Source organism: Vigna angularis, chromosome 1 (genome assembly GCF_016808095.1).
Source record: "Vigna angularis cultivar LongXiaoDou No.4 chromosome 1, ASM1680809v1, whole genome shotgun sequence".
NCBI classification, from domain to species: Eukaryota; Viridiplantae; Streptophyta; class Magnoliopsida; order Fabales; family Fabaceae; genus Vigna; species Vigna angularis.
In genome coordinates, this window is record NC_068970.1 from 50,579,161 (window position 1) to 50,596,885 (window position 17,725).

The following is a 17,725-nucleotide window of genomic DNA, read 5'->3' on the forward strand; positions in this document are numbered from 1 at the left end:
TTTATGACAGTTTGATAAAAGATTATAAAAAAATAAATTTTACGGCCGTTTTTAATTACTAGATTTTTCTTCTTTTTTTCTGACAAAAATACTTGCAGTAAATTATTCATGTCAATTATTGACATGTATTTTTTACAGTCATTTTAACCCTTACAAATTTCGTTTATAATGATTTTTAATTGCTAAAATTTATAATTTTAACTATTATAAATATTTTATTTTTTTTAGTATGTAGATACCAATTTTAAAACTAAATAATATTAGTATCTAAAATAATTTTTATAATGAATAAAAAATTATAATTGGATGGTGAATTGGTCTTTAAATTGATTATTATTATATTAGTTACCAAGGTTTTAGCTATCTAAGAAATTAATATCTGAATTGATTTTTGATAAAGACTATTTTAGACCTCAATAATTTTTAATTTATAAATTGGTATTTAAATGATCACTATAATAATGAATTATTTTTTATCTCTAAAATTAAATATTATATGGAAAATTTTATGTAATGACATAATAATAATAAAAATTAATAAATTAAGTAATAAGCATTGTAAAAAAGTAACAATCCTTCTTTATAATCCTTTTGGAGTCGAACAAAACAAGTATAATTATAACTCAATGCCAAGACTATAATATAAAGATCGGAAGGTCCAAATAGGATGGAGACATTCACATGGTTTGTTTGTTTCTTTACATATATTTTTATATATAAATGGGAACAATCTACTTATTTTTTATTATATTTGTTATTATTGATAAAAAAATTAATACTTTTTATTCATTTAGTTTTAATAAATAAAACGCAATTCATATCCGTAAACTTAATTTTATCAATAAGGCTAATAGGGACGACCATTTTTTTAAATGAAAAAAGGGGAAAAAAGTTAAATATTGTATAACCTTTCCAAGGATATGAGTGGTGGTATTTCAATATTTTAAAAAATCCAATAGTATTTAATGAATTTTTCTCTTTATGATGTGTGAAGTAAGTTGTGTGAAGGGACAAACAATTATTCAAATATATACAGTGCTAACAATACATCTTAAGTAAAAATCATAAATGAATTCGTCATGAGCAAATATATGCAGTATGATTTATAACGTGAATTGAATTATTTGATAGTTACATAATGCCATTTACAAATGAATTGAGCTCTACAAGTGAAAAGGGAATAAGAAAGAACATGATGACTAATTTCTGTTCATCTCTAAGTAACTGGTAGCCTTTAAGGAAGACCATAATGTGAAAAACAACTCATCTGTTGTTGTTGGAGGGAGATAGGTGGTGATGGAGAACAGGAAAAGGAGCTTCAAAGTTAAGCACCTTAATCACTTGCCTTATAGAGGGCCTTGTCTTGCTATCTGAATTAGCACACCAAATACCAACAACAAGCAAGCATTCCATTTGCTGCACATCAAATTCCCCATTCAGGTTTGGATCTGCTGCTGCAAGGAGATTTCTAAGTCTATAGAGCTCCCACACCCACTCAACTAGTGATACTTGAGGTTGACCCTCTTTCTCTTCTTGATCAATGGCTTTTCTTCCACTTGCTACCTCCAACAAAACAACCCCAAAGCTGAACATATCAGATTCCTTTCTAGCCTTGCCTGTGATAATATATTCTGGGTCAAGGTAACCCGTTGTTCCAGCCGTAACTGTTGTTTTTGACCCTTTCTTACGACCCTCAACCCTTGCCAGGCCAAAATTCCCAAGCTTAGCACTGAAATTAGAGTCCAACAGTATGTTGCTTGATTTGATGTCCCTATGAAACACACATTTTTCAAACTCTTCTTGTAGGTAAAACAATGCTGAGGCCAAGCCTAGAGCTATGTTGTACCTCAAATGCCACGATAAGATACTCTCCCCATGAAAAAGATGAGAATACAAGCTGCCATTTGGCATGTAGTCATATATCAGAAAGAGATGATTCTTCTTGTGGCACCAACCGATGAGTTTCACCAAATTCCTGTGCCTCAATTGGCTAATGATCCTTGCTTCCGCTGCATATTCCTTCACACCATGTGATGAACCAGCTGATATTCTCTGTATTGCAGCATAAGTGTTTATGTCTTTGAAATAACCTTTGTAAAGACATTGCCTCAGCTTGTGTCTCTCTTTAAAGTTGTTTGTCGCAGATACCAAAACCTCGTATCTGATCTCCTTAGGTCCAGTGCCCATTTTGAACGCATCATCCATTTTCAAATCCGAAGAGGTTTCTGAAGTGGCTTCTTCCTTTTCTTTCTCGCCCCTCTTCCTCAATACAAGGAGGAGCAACACGAAGAAACTCGCAGCCCCACCTAAACCAAATCCTATTCCCTCCCACAACATTGTCTTGTCGAACTCTTTCTTATCATTAATTGTTATTTCAGTAAGTGACCATTCCAGCAAGGTATACTGATCAAATCCATCTCCTGTTGCAGCTGATATACCTACAACAACTCTCTCGTCTAAGTAGTTTCCCAAATCAATGTGGTAAAGAAGGTGCTGTGTTACTCGCTTTCCATTGGGCATGATTCCAGTGAAAGAAATGTTCAGACAATGATCTTGGGAGTGGTACTCAATGGTACACTTATAAGGGCCTCTTGAAGTAGTATCTGTTCTCCAATTCTCCACTACCTCAGAGCGCATAGAGTTTACATTCACACCAACATGTGGGTCCCGAGGGTCCCAATCGTTTGAGAAAGTGTCAAACTCCACAGCCACGTATCGATAATCATTAAATCTGGTTGAGCGAGGTGCTGTGTCATTCACCAGACCAATGCCAAGGCCTCCACGCTTTATTTCATCCGTTGCATTCACTTTTAGGAGGTTAGGGTTTGCTATAAAGAAAGCAAAACCGTCTCCACGAGAACTCTTGTTTGGGATGATCATAAAGGAAAACTGGGTAACGAAGCTTTCTTGTTTGATTAGCTGGGGACTTGTTACTCGCCCAACACTCCCACTTCCTCCATGGTTTGAGTCCACTGCAAGGTGGATGCCAGAATTTGAAACAGAAACATTTCCTTCAAGGTTTAGCTTTTCTACGTCCGCAGCGTTTCTGAACTTGTATTCAAAAGAAAATGGTTGTGAATGAGCCTTTTCAAGAGGGATTATCAAGAGGAACACAAAGGTTCCTCTTGCATAACAAAACCCCAGAGTGATTGCATAAAGACCAAAACGCCAATCACCACCTGCCATTATGAGTATGTTGTAGTCTGCACTTCGAAGACTATCAGCTGAGTATTTATCTTATGTTGTTTTTAATTTTCCCTTTATCTCACGATTTCTTCTCCTCGTACTTTGTTTTATGCAATTACATTATGGGTCTTGTAGTTTCGTGAATATTCCGTTAACAACAAAGTTATTTTTGTCTCTAACTGTAATTTGCTTAGTATAAGAATAATAATTACTTTGTGTTTATCCAAGTTGTGACGAATTTTCCCACGTACACAACTCACCAATCGATAAAAAAGATGAGCAGGCATGTCTGGCTGGTTAAAATGCCCAAATTCGGTTGAACCATGATAGTCTCTTATTTTATGTAAGACAATACTTGGTTGATTTTCATGTTGTAGGTCTACTTGTTTAACTTCGTATAAAATGTTTTTGAGAGTGAGATTATAGAATTTATGGAAACTATACTAAAAAGAACTTCTTAAAATTGTTTGGAGAAAAAGTTATTTGTGTTGCTTAAAGTAATAAAGATGCTACAATATTACAATTATCAAAAACATAAAATACTGTATGTGCAATAACATCTGACGATAATGTAACGACGGAAAAAGATATTTTAATACAAATTTTTTTATAATATTTTGTTATAATACATTTATTATTGGTTTAATACATCATTTGGTCCCAACTTTTGGGGTTTTTGTTCAAAATGGTCCTACGTTATGAAAAAGTTCAGTAAGGTCCCATATTTTGTTTAAAAATGTTCCATTTGATCCTTTTCGTGGACGCCATTAAAAACATAACGGTGTTGATGTCACTGTGGCGAAATCTGAGTGAGCTATTATGTTTGATGATTACGTGGCACTGAGAGTGAGAAGTGAAGTGAGGTGGTGGAAATATTTTAAGTTGAGGTTTTTGTTTGTAATAAAAGGGGTGATTAGGGTTCGTGCAAGTTGTTCCCCTTTTTTTTACCACAGTGGTTGTTGCTAGATAGAAATGGCTTCTTCTCAAGGTTGTTCATCTTGTTCCAAAATTGGATGGGAAAGAAATTCGCAATCCGCAAATGATGGTGGTTGGAGGGGAGGTGGGATAATCCCTCGTTGCAAATGTGGTGATTATGCTGTGAGCAAAGTGGCGAGAACTGCACAAAATGCTGGGAGACAATTTTGGGGATGTCGTCATTACAAGATTTTTTAAATACCCTTGTCATTTTATTTTGGAATTTATTTGTTCATAGATTATTGAGTTAGAACCAATTTTGGTGGCTCATTTGGTGCATAACAGGGTAGATCTGCAAGAGGGATGTAGTGTAACTTTTCAAATGGTGTAATGAAGAAAATAATGACGAAAGAGATGGTGAAATTGTCAGGCAAAGGAGGAGGATATGTGAGCTGCAAATTTTAGTCCAAAAGTTGCAGAAAAGTATAAAATTGTTACTTGGAGCTATGTGTGTTGTTATTGTGGTGAACACTGTGACAATGTGGGTCTGTTTAGGTTGATCTTCGTAGGTGGGTCAATGTTTATGTTGAGGTCTAGGTCAGTGTTTATGTTCATATCAATGTGAATGTGAAAATCAATGTTTAGGTTGAAGTGTAGGTGAATGTTCATGTTCATGTAATGTGAAAGTGAAAGTCAGTGTAATGTAAAGGTGTTTATGTGAAATGTTAAATTTAGTATCCACTTTCATTTTAAAATGTCCAATGTGGTCCCCTTTTGAATTTAAAACTGTAACTTTTGGTCCCAAATTGATATCAACGCATGTAATCATATTTAAAACAACTATAATCATATTTAAAACTGTAACTTTTGGTCCCAAATTGACAATCTTCCTCACTGTCTTCAACCACCCAACAAGCAACAACTATAATCATATTTAAAACACAATACACAATGCATTACAAAACAATTCAACATACAATATTTACCCAACAAATTTATACCCCATAAATCATCGCCAATTGAACAAAATATAATTAAACCCTAACCCCAAATACAGCAACAACAACATCAACTTATTAGCCTTAGATTACGACCACTTACCTCATGCATGTACGCTGTTCCAATTTCACTTTGAAGGAATCACCAGTCAAAACCACTTACAGCACAATGTTTTACCTAGAAATGCGCAAATCAGTCTTAGATAAGGGTAATTTTGTTTTAACCCACCCTTAAACCTACCACCCAAATTACTTCACTTCTCAGTGCCACGTAATCATCAAACATAACAGCTCCCTCAGATTTGGCCACAGTGACATCAACACCGTTATGTTTTTAACGGCATCCACGAAAAGGACCGAATTGAACATTTTTAAACAAAATATGGGACCTTACTGAACTTTTTCATAACGTAGGACCATTTTGAACAAAAACACCAAAAGTTGGGACCATATTAAACCTTTAATATTTTATTAGGGATTCATTATTTATTTATTACTGTGCAGACGTATTTTAAATCCAATGAAAAATAGAGAAGAAAATGCGGTGGAAATTGAAAATGTTAAAAAAATAAGTTTACCAAGAACATTTTCCTATTTGGATCTTTTACATGTTATGATTAATAACAAACAAGCTTTGTTGTGCTTGTTCACTCTCAACAAAGCTATGCTACTATTACATGTACAACCTTTACCTTGTGTGAATAAGTGGTGCAAAACAACTATATTCTTTTTAATTACCAATAATATTAACTTATATATCTCAGCTCTTGGAAGAAGAATCATATAAAAGTGGTGAATACGAAGATGCGTTGGGGAGCTCAAGGTTCTTTATGTCCCTGTTAAGATTTTTCGCTACTTAAGTTTAAATTATGAGATGGATCTTGGTTTCGTGAGAGATATTTGGGATGGACATGCATATAGAGATTAGATGGTTGGAGTGTTGCGTTTATCTAGCACAAGAAAATAGCAAACACTAACAACTAAAATCGACGCTAATTAGTGGAAAACGTACAATTTGCATCTCACATGTAATTGACACTAAAAGCACGAACTTTAATTCATTACTATTAATTTTTAATAAGATCAACTTTAAATAATATAGATGACAATGATGTTTATTTCATCACAATTGTTTTAATGAATTATTAATTAAAGAAATTTAGTGTTGGTTAAACTCACAATAATGCAGTTTTGTTTTAAAATTTATTTAATTTACTTTTAGGTTAACCAAACTTAATAAAATATATTTTAGTATTAATTTAATTTGAATTGGTGTAGCTGACTCTAATGATATTAATTTTAGAAAATAATGTTTATTGTAAAAGACATCTATCTCCAACAAAAAAATAAAACACAAACAACAAAGTAGAGGAAAAAAATTTGAATCAAAAGAGATAGTATAAATGAAGGAAATGAATGTAGATGAATGAGATGAATATGGATAAGGGAATATGAGTTTGAACAAAGAGTATGAGTGTGAATGAAGTAGATGAGGGAAATGTGAATGAAGAAAACAAGTGTGACCAAATTTATATGAAGAAGTGAGAGAAGAAAATTATAAGTGAGGAGATTAGCTATCATTAAATCTAGGCCATTGGATTAAGAATGATCTATAGTTCTTATTTATTGCAACAACAACACATTTGCATTCATATAAATTTTACACTAACTTGAATAAATATTAAAGATAATAAACTCTAAGTTATATAAATAATAAAAAAATTATTGTTAATGAAGTAATAATAAATTAAATAAATACAAATACTAAAAATAAATAAAATTATTTTTAGAGTTTTATTATTTAGTTAATTAGTGTCGACTTGATTTAGTTAGTATCGATCATATGTTGATGGAGTACTGTGGATGGAGTAAGGAGCATCATGTATGATACAATGTGTAGTAGATCGAATTTAGCTCATGATATTAGAGTGGTTAGAAGATCCATGACAAATCCTCAAAATGTTCGTTGAGAAGTTTTACTTATAGTGGGTGGTGAGATATGTGAATTGAATAAAAGTGTTTGTGATAGGTGTAAAATTTGCTTATATTTGTTGCTTAAATTGTCGTGCTTTTGAGTGAGTTAATGTTAATCCTCATGAAAAGTATATAAATGTTGATGTAAATATAGTTTTGATTGTTTAAATGTGTTTTAATGCTTTTGTTTGTTTATTTCGAACTAGAATAAGGATTGGATACTGTCAAAGACTTGGAGCGCATCATTTTCCCAGTCAGAAGGATCAAATAGTCCATCCAGCGAACCAGCTCCTCGCCCAGCGAGCCAACTCCTCGCCCAGCGAGCCTACGCTAGTCGCCCAGCGAGCCTACGCTAGTCGCCCAGCGAGCTGGAGCTGCTCGCCCAGCGAGCCAGTCGCCCAGCGACCGGGAGCTACTCGCCCAGCGAGCCATGCTCACTCGCCTAGCGAGCAGGGGTCACTCGCCCAGCGAGGCCACTCGCCCAGCGAGTGGAGTCCTGTCGCCCAGCGAAAAATCACTTAAGGTCCTTCTCTTTAAAAACGCGAACCAGAGGCAGAGAGAGTCAGTCTTGGAGGGGAGAAGTCCAGAGGGGACTCTGCAGCTCACGTCCAGCTCGTTTTGGGTGCTTCCAAGGTGGAAAATCACCACTTTCTACCATCCAATCCATCGTTTATCGCTTCTGTGATGTATATGTGTAGCTAGAACTACATTTCACTAGGGTTGAGAGTAAATTTCTGAACTTCTATGTAATTTCTCTATTAATGCAGGAACTTGTTTGAATTACGTGTTCTATCTTTATTATTCATGCCTATGATGGGAATCTGAGCTATTTGAACGGTTAAATCATTGGGAAATGTATGAGACCGCGGACCTAGGATAGAACTGCTAATGGATTTCAAGTCCTAGACATAGGATGGAATTTTTAGTCATCTGTGACATTGTGTTTAAGGCAAATCTGATAACTGAATTAGCTAAGGGATTAGTAATTTAGTTTGAATGATTCTGAACTGTCATCTGAGGGATCAGAGGTTGCATGCGCCTAGGATGTCGATGCTTAATTTTGAGGAATTGTGTTAGTAGAAAATTACCGGAGTGATGAACTTGAATTTCAACCCGAGTGAACTTTAATTCGACTGTTTTTACCACTTTAATTTCATATGTATGCAAATCTTACTTGTGTTGTAAAAATACGTTTATTAATCACTAAATTAGTAAACTTTAACAATATGTGAATCAAAACAAATCTCTTGGGAAAACGATATTCGGACTTACCGATTTATTACTTGAACGATCCGGTACGCTTGCCGAGGTCTCAACAAGTTTTTGGCGCCGTTGCCGGGGATTTGTTTTTGTTTTCGTTGATTGTGTTTTGTTTATCTGGTTTAGTTGATTTTAGCTATCTGTTGTTTAAGTTTTTATTGTGATCGTATTTGAATTCTTGTGCATATTTGTTATCATCTGTAGAAATTGTGTCTTTTTGGATTATTTCTTTTTAGTTTGTCTTTTGTATGAGAAGGAGAGCACAGGTTGAAAATCTACTTTTTGATCCGGAAATTGAAAGAACTGCTCGAAGGAACAACAGCAGAAGGAGGAGACAAAGTAGAGAATCCAGAGAATCCTCTGTTATTTCTGAAGAAAGTCTGGACTCGTCATCTGGTCAAGAAAAAGAAGAAATGGAAGATAATCGTACGGGAGAAGGTTCTGGGCAAGGAAGACGTACTCTTGTAGATTATAATACTTTCTCAGGACCTCTGCACTTCAACAGTATTGCAAGACCAATGGTGAATGCTGCCAACATGGAGATGAAGCCAGCTCTTATTCATCTGGTGCAGAACAATCAGTTTCATGGATTATCCCATGAGAATCCATACACTCACTTGGCTACTTTCATGGAGATCTGTAATACAGTGAGGATTCACCAGGTTCTAGATGAAGCAATCCGACTCAGCTTATTTCCATTCTCATTGGCTGGTAATGCAAAAATGTGGCTGAATTCCTTTCCAGAGAATAGTCTGACAGTCTGGAATGATGTGGTTGCTAAATTTCTGAATAAGTTCTTCCCTCAGTCCAAAGTCAATAAGGGAAAGCAGGAGATCTCTTCTTTCCAACAAGATGCTGATGAAACTCTAGGTCAAACATGGGATAGATTCAAGGGCCTACTGAGAAAAACTCTAGGATGGAATTTTTAGTCATCTGTGACATTGTGTTTAAGGCAAATCTGATAACTGAATTAGCTAAGGGATTAGTAATTTAGTTTGAATGATTCTGAACTGTCATCTGAGGGATCAGAGGTTGCATGCGCCTAGGATGTCGATGCTTAATTTTGAGGAATTGTGTTAGTAGAAAATTACCGGAGTGATGAACTTGAATTTCAACCCGAGTGAACTTTAATTCGACTGTTTTTACCACTTTAATTTCATATGTATGCAAATCTTACTTGTGTTGTAAAAATACGTTTATTAATCACTAAATTAGTAAACTTTAACAATATGTGAATCAAAACAAATCTCTTGGGAAAACGATATTCGGACTTACCGATTTATTACTTGAACGATCCGGTACGCTTGCCGAGGTCTCAACAAGTTTTTGGCGCCGTTGCCGGGGATTTGTTTTTGTTTTCGTTGATTGTGTTTTGTTTATCTGGTTTAGTTGATTTTAGCTATCTGTTGTTTAAGTTTTTATTGTGATCGTATTTGAATTCTTGTGCATATTTGTTATCATCTGTAGAAATTGTGTCTTTTTGGATTATTTCTTTTTAGTTTGTCTTTTGTATGAGAAGGAGAGAACAGGTTGAAAATCTACTTTTTGATCCGGAAATTGAAAGAACTGCTCGAAGGAACAACAGCAGAAGGAGGAGACAAAGTAGAGAATCCAGAGAATCCTCTGTTATTTCTGAAGAAAGTCTGGACTCGTCATCTGGTCAAGAAAAAGAAGAAATGGAAGATAATCGTACGGGAGAAGGTTCTGGGCAAGGAAGACGTACTCTTGTAGATTATAATACTTTCTCAGGACCTCTGCACTTCAACAGTATTGCAAGACCAATGGTGAATGCTGCCAACATGGAGATGAAGCCAGCTCTTATTCATCTGGTGCAGAACAATCAGTTTCATGGATTATCCCACGAGAATCCATACACTCACTTGGCTACTTTCATGGAGATCTGTAATACAGTGAGGATTCACCAGGTTCTAGATGAAGCAATCCGACTCAGCTTATTTCCATTCTCATTGGCTGGTAATGCAAAAATGTGGCTGAATTCCTTTCCAGAGAATAGTCTGACAGTCTGGAATGATGTGGTTGCTAAATTTCTGAATAAGTTCTTCCCTCAGTCCAAAGTCGATAAGGGAAAGCAGGAGATCTCTTCTTTCCAACAAGATGCTGATGAAACTCTAGGTCAAACATGGGATAGATTCAAGGGCCTACTGAGAAAAACTCTAGGATGGAATTTTTAGTCATCTGTGACATTGTGTATAAGGCAAATCTGATAACTGAATTAGCTAAGGGATTAGTAATTTAGTTTGAATGATTCTGAACTGTCATCTGAGGGATCAGAGGTTGCATGCGCCTAGGATGTCGATGCTTAATTTTGAGGAATTGTGTTAGTAGAAAATTACCGGAGTGATGAACTTGAATTTCAACCCGAGTGAACTTTAATTCGACTGTTTTTACCACTTTAATTTCATATGTATGCAAATCTTACTTGTGTTGTAAAAATACGTTTATTAATCACTAAATTAGTAAACTTTAACAATATGTGGATCAAAACAAATCTCTTGGGAAAACGATATTCGGACTTACCGATTTATTACTTGAACGATCCGGTACGCTTGCCGAGGTCTCAACAAGTTTTTGGCGCCGTTGCCGGGGATTTGTTTTTGTTTTCGTTGATTGTGTTTTGTTTATCTGGTTTAGTTGATTTTAGCTATCTGTTGTTTAAGTTTTTATTGTGATCGTATTTGAATTCTTGTGCATATTTGTTATCATCTGTAGAAATTGTGTCTTTTTGGATTATTTCTTTTTAGTTTGTCTTTTGTATGAGAAGGAGAGAACAGGTTGAAAATCTACTTTTTGATCCGGAAATTGAAAGAACTGCTCGAAGGAACAACAGCAGAAGGAGGAGACAAAGTAGAGAATCCAGAGAATCCTCTGTTATTTCTGAAGAAAGTCTGGACTCGTCATCTGGTCAAGAAAAAGAAGAAATGGAAGATAATCGTACGGGAGAAGGTTCTGGGCAAGGAAGACGTACTCTTGTAGATTATAATACTTTCTCAGGACCTCTGCACTTCAACAGTATTGCAAGACCAATGGTGAATGCTGCCAACATGGAGATGAAGCCAGCTCTTATTCATCTGGTGCAGAACAATCAGTTTCATGGATTATCCCACGAGAATCCATACACTCACTTGGCTACTTTCATGGAGATCTGTAATACAGTGAGGATTCACCAGGTTCTAGATGAAGCAATCCGACTCAGCTTATTTCCATTCTCATTGGCTGGTAATGCAAAAATGTGGCTGAATTCCTTTCCAGAGAATAGTCTGACAGTCTGGAATGATGTGGTTGCTAAATTTCTGAATAAGTTCTTCCCTCAGTCCAAAGTCGATAAGGGAAAGCAGGAGATCTCTTCTTTCCAACAAGATGCTGATGAAACTCTAGGTCAAACATGGGATAGATTCAAGGGCCTACTGAGAAAAACTCTAGGATGGAATTTTTAGTCATCTGTGACATTGTGTATAAGGCAAATCTGATAACTGAATTAGCTAAGGGATTAGTAATTTAGTTTGAATGATTCTGAACTGTCATCTGAGGGATCAGAGGTTGCATGCGCCTAGGATGTCGATGCTTAATTTTGAGGAATTGTGTTAGTAGAAAATTACCGGAGTGATGAACTTGAATTTCAACCCGAGTGAACTTTAATTCGACTGTTTTTACCACTTTAATTTCATATGTATGCAAATCTTACTTGTGTTGTAAAAATACGTTTATTAATCACTAAATTAGTAAACTTTAACAATATGTGGATCAAAACAAATCTCTTGGGAAAACGATATTCGGACTTACCGATTTATTACTTGAACGATCCGGTACGCTTGCCGAGGTCTCAACAAGTTTTTGGCGCCGTTGCCGGGGATTTGTTTTTGTTTTCGTTGATTGTGTTTTGTTTATCTGGTTTAGTTGATTTTAGCTATCTGTTGTTTAAGTTTTTATTGTGATCGTATTTGAATTCTTGTGCATATTTGTTATCATCTGTAGAAATTGTGTCTTTTTGGATTATTTCTTTTTAGTTTGTCTTTTGTATGAGAAGGAGAGAACAGGTTGAAAATTTACTTTTTGATCCGGAAATTGAAAGAACTGCTCGAAGGAACAACAGCAGAAGGAGGAGACAAAGTAGAGAATCCATAGAATCCTCTGTTATTTCTGAAGAAAGTCTGGACTCGTCATCTGGTCAAGAAAAAGAAGAAATGGAAGATAATCGTACGGGAGAAGGTTCTGGGCAAGGAAGACGTACTCTTGTAGATTATAATACTTTCTCAGGACCTCTGCACTTCAACAGTATTGCAAGACCAATGGTGAATGCTGCCAACATGGAGATGAAGCCAGCTCTTATTCATCTGGTGCAGAACAATCAGTTTCATGGATTATCCCACGAGAATCCATACACTCACTTGGCTACTTTCATGGAGATCTGTAATACAGTGAGGATTCACCAAGTTCTAGATGAAGCAATCCGACTCAGCTTATTTCCATTCTCATTGGCTGGTAATGCAAAAATGTGGCTGAATTCCTTTCCAGAGAATAGTCTGACAGTCTGGAATGATGTGGTTGCTAAATTTCTGAATAAGTTCTTCCCTCAGTCCAAAGTCAATAAGGGAAAGCAGGAGATCTCTTCTTTCCATCAAGATGCTGATGAAACTCTAGGTCAAACATGGGATAGATTCAAGGGCCTACTGAGAAAAACTCTAGGATGGAATTTTTAGTCATCTGTGACATTGTGTATAAGGCAAATCTGATAACTGAATTAGCTAAGGGATTAGTAATTTAGTTTGAATGATTCTGAACTGTCATCTGAGGGATCAGAGGTTGCATGCGCCTAGGATGTCGATGCTTAATTTTGAGGAATTGTGTTAGTAGAAAATTACCGGAGTGATGAACTTGAATTTCAACCCGAGTGAACTTTAATTCGACTGTTTTTACCACTTTAATTTCATATGTATGCAAATCTTACTTGTGTTGTAAAAATACGTTTATTAATCACTAAATTAGTAAACTTTAACAATATGTGGATCAAAACAAATCTCTTGGGAAAACGATATTCGGACTTACCGATTTATTACTTGAACGATCCGGTACGCTTGCCGAGGTCTCAACAGTTTGTAAACTATGTATAGAAAATTTATCCATAGTGCAAAAGCTATAAAAGTGTTTGTAAACTATGTAGGAAATGTCGATACCAGAAAGTCAAATTATGAGAAGTTGAAAACATCCCTGTTTCGTTTATTTTCCTGTCAAAGATTCTTCGATGTCAAAGTCAGTACGGATATTGTTTGCGATTTGATGAAATAGTAATGAATGCGTAGTAAATGCAATCTGCCTACCACTGACCTCTGACCTCTATTTATAGTTTTTGCTATGGGCTTGGGATTAGTGAAAAGTTAATCACTGCCTAACTTCAGCCCAATAGATCTAATCCTAATTTACCTTAATCTTTATCTTAACTACCTGATTTGCCTATTGGTCGGTCTTGAACGACCGTCCGTACGGTAAACCGACATTACTCACCAGGATGGAGGGATCGGGCGGTCAGGTTACACAGCGGGGTGAGGTGAATTTCTACGCGAACAGCCGCCCTCCCATGCTATTGAGAGTAATAGATGTGAAAAACGCCGGTGGTTGGCTAAGTCTCGAGACTGTTTTCGGACCGGCCAGTCCATATGGTACAATCCCTATGATAAATACATAAATTAATACATAAATTATAGGCACAGGGGACAAAAACAACCTAGAGTTGTATTGACTCCTTTTGTGTGGAGTGGGACATTGAAGAGGAAGTGTCTTTGTTCCCTTTACCCATCTTTGTTTCAAATATAACGAAACTTAGACGAAAATTTTGGAAGAATAAAAACAATATATTAAGACAAGATCGTCTAATCAAATCTTTGTTTAAAGTTTAACATAACATCTAAAATGAAATAATACTTAATTGTTTGGGATAATACATTAGAATTGTTAAACGTTATTCTTTAAGTGTCTAAATGGTACTAAAACATCTAATAACTAAGAGTATCTAACGCATACTTGATAAACACTGTAGAATTCATAACATACCACTACAAAATTTTATTAAATTTTCGACAAGACGAAAAATAATTTGTCCATAAATTTAAGTTATTGGCGAATTTTATCATGTGTTTTGAAATTTTAATTACCAATAAATTTTAGTAATGAATTTATTATCGACAATACATCTTTCAATTACTGCCAACAAAAATCGGTTGCTAATACATATTTCAATTTATTAAAATTAAAAAAAAAAATACTTTAAATTTGTAAGGACAAAATTGAGAATCCATATTCTTCTTTATTCATGCGTGGGAAACTTCCCTTTCTCTATTTATGGCAAACAAAAGTATCCAAGGTTGCCGCTGAAGGTGGCACTGTTATAGCCTTTTTCCCTTTCCATTCCTTGTCTAGATTGAAAGTGGCAACGCTCTCCTACCACACTGTTCGGAGTCATAACCATTAGACCACCACTATTGCCTATAATAATGGCCACCAATGGTGTCGATGGCGACACTAGCACAACCCTTTCCTTCAATGTTTCTCTCACCATCACGCTTTGTCGCCAGCGCTATAGCTTCTATTTGAGTCTCCGTCTCACAACGCCTTTCTGAGTCATCGTAAATGTTAGGGTTAGAGACCAAAAGAAAAATAGTATTGGAAGAAAAAATAACTGAAAACCCTATTTTTTTTTACATTTAGCATACCCGGCATGATGTGTAAAATAAAAAAGAACCCATACATGCTGAAATTTGGTATCTAATTTTTCATTAAAATAGTATTGGAAGGTTCCAGCACAAACACCCTCTTTTTTATCGGCAAAGAATTGCATTGCATTAAACGCAGTATTTGGAATGCTCCAAATTCATGTACAACAATTATACATTGAACATTAAGAATAAAAGACATTCCGTGCCCAGCACCCTTAAAGCTTCAATCTGTTTACATCACAGACCTACCCCTCCTACAGTTGCATCTAGGTTTAAGACTCAACATTAAACTGAATCATTCAGAGTTCGTCCTCTAACCTGGATAAGCTTGCCTAACTATGGAAGTTCAAACAAGGCTTCATGAAACTGGGATCTGCTGTGGAAGAATTGGTAAAGAAGATTCAGAGTTAAGGACGTTAATCACTTGCCTTATTGCAGGTCTGTATGCTGAATCTGGATTAGCACACCAAAGACCAACTACCAGTAAACATTCCATTTGCTTCACATCAAATTCCCCAACTAGGTTTTCATCTGCTGCTGCAAGCAGATTTCCCAATTCGTATAGCTTCCACACCCACTCAACCACTGATACCTCACCCTCCATGTGTTTGTGGTGAATGGCTTTTCTTCCAGTGGCTATCTCCAACACAACAACCCCAAAACTGAATATATCTGACTCTTTTCGAGCCTGGCCTGTGTTCATGTACTCAGGAGCTAAGTAACCCATGGTCCCAGCCACGTCTGTGGTTTCTGACCCTTTATCATGATCCACCAACCTAGCTAGGCCAAAGTCACCAAGCTTGGGATTGAAGTTGGAGTCCAACATTATGTTGCTTGATTTGATGTCCCTATGAAGCACACATTTCTCCCATTCTTCTTGTAGGTAAAGCAATGCTGAGGCCAAGCCCAGCGCTATGTTGTACCTCACTTCCCAGGGTAATATACTTTCTCCCCGAAAAAGTTGAGAGTCTAAGCTGCCATTTTCCATGTACTCGTATATCAAGAGAAAATCTTTCTTCTTGTGGCACCAACCAGTGAGTTTCACCAAATTCCTGTGCCTCAATTGGCTAATAATCGTCACTTCTGCAGTGTATTGTTCTACACCCTGCTTAGAATCTGCTGATATCCTCTTTATAGCAGCATAGGTGTTGGAGTCTTTGAAATAGCCTTTATAAACACCACCAAACCCTCCATGCCCAAGCTTATTCGTCTCATCAAAGTTGTTGGTTGCAGTTTCCAATTCATGATAGCTAATCTTCTTGGGTCCAGTGCTCATTTGTAATTTATCATCCATCTTTGGATCAGAAGTGGCCTTTGAAGTGTGACCTACTTCCTTTCTCTTGGCAATCATCCTCAATGAAATCTCAACCATTCCTAACAAACTCAAAAACAAGACAGCACCAATTCCTATTCCCTTCAATGTTATCATGACAGGCTTCCATTCCTTTTCTTTATCGGCCGTACTTGGTGGGGTGATGCTAAACGACCATGAGAGCAAGGCATGCTGTTCAGAATATCTTCCAGTTGCAGCTGATATGCCAACAACAACGGAGTCTGGTAATTCCTGCCTTATATCGACAGAGTATGAAAGATGTTGTGTAGTCTTTCTCACTTTCCCATCGCTTAATTTGTATCCAGTGTAAGAGACATTCAAAATACTGTTCCTAGAATCGTATACAATACTACAGTTACAAACCTTCCTATGTGTCATATTTATCCACCATGTCTCAAAAATTTTAGAGTCCATGTCATTGATATTTATGCCTACATGAGCACCAACTGGGTCCCATGGGTTTCTGAAAGTGTCAAATTCCACTGCCAGGAATCGATAACCTAACCGGAAGAGCTCACGATCACCATCCGTTAGGCCAACCCCAAGACTTCCTCCTCTTAGCTGTAACTTATCTGTGGATGGAAGATTTGGGCTTGCAAGGAAGAATGCCAAACCATCGCCATAGATACTCTGATTTGAGGAAACAACAAAGGAAAAGTTGGTAATGAAGTCTCTTGGTTCATTTGAACTCTTGTCCCTAAGGTTTATTCGTTCAGCATACGTGACTCGCCCTGCGCTCCCAAACGATTTGCTTGGGTATATTGCGTTCTCTTCTGTGAGTTGGATAGCGGAACCTGAGGTAGAAGCACTCCCTTCTAGCTTAAGGTGCTTTATACAAGTTGAACTGAAGTTGGGACACTCAAAAGACTGAGTGTGGGCATTTGTTATTGCAATGGCGATGATTAGGATGAACAAAATGATCCTAAACAGTAATCCAGAAGCAGCCATTAGTAAGCGAGAGTTGAGTTTGATATTTTTTGAAGTCTCACACACATTGTAAGTTGTGTGATAAATTATATGTATTTTGTCTCAGGATAAGGTTAATGGTATTTGTCTCAACCCCCAACATTGTGATGAATATTCCTAAGAGAACATAGGATTCACGAAGTATAAAAAAGGAGCTGGATCAGAACCATTGTTCTGAGCCTGCCAGTGAAACAGCAAATATTCGAAGTGATTGAAAATGGTAATTAATTACGTACAAACATGGCTATGCTAGTTAGCGGAAGTATTCATGGAAATGATAAAGTTTGATAGAGACGATCCACTATTTAAGTGAGTTTTTTTCAGTCACGGTATCTTATTTTGGAAAACAAAGCTTCCATGTGCCG

The 17,725-nt window shown here is 36.3% G+C and overlaps 2 protein-coding genes across 2 annotated transcripts; both read right to left on the minus strand.

Moving 5' to 3' along the window:
• Window positions 1-1,263: 1,263 nt before the first annotated feature.
• LOC108326585 (L-type lectin-domain containing receptor kinase IX.1) lies at window positions 1,264-3,186 on the minus strand. The gene has a single exon (XM_017560171.2). It carries the CDS (start codon window positions 3,184-3,186, stop codon window positions 1,264-1,266), a length of 1,923 nt encoding a protein of 640 aa, XP_017415660.1.
• Window positions 3,187-15,419: 12,233 nt separating this feature from the next.
• Window positions 15,420-17,342, minus strand: LOC108326578 (L-type lectin-domain containing receptor kinase IX.1). The gene has a single exon (XM_017560161.1). The coding sequence runs from the start codon at window positions 17,340-17,342 to the stop codon at window positions 15,420-15,422; it is 1,923 nt and encodes a 640-aa protein (XP_017415650.1).
• Window positions 17,343-17,725: the final 383 nt, after the last annotated feature.

Excerpts from the sequence above, each read along its gene's own strand:
- LOC108326585 (XM_017560171.2), bottom strand. The coding sequence starts at position 3,186 with ATGGCAGGTGGTGATTGGCGTTTTGGTCTTTATGCAATCACTCTGGGG.
- LOC108326578 (XM_017560161.1), bottom strand. The coding sequence starts at position 17,342 with ATGGCTGCTTCTGGATTACTGTTTAGGATCATTTTGTTCATCCTAATC.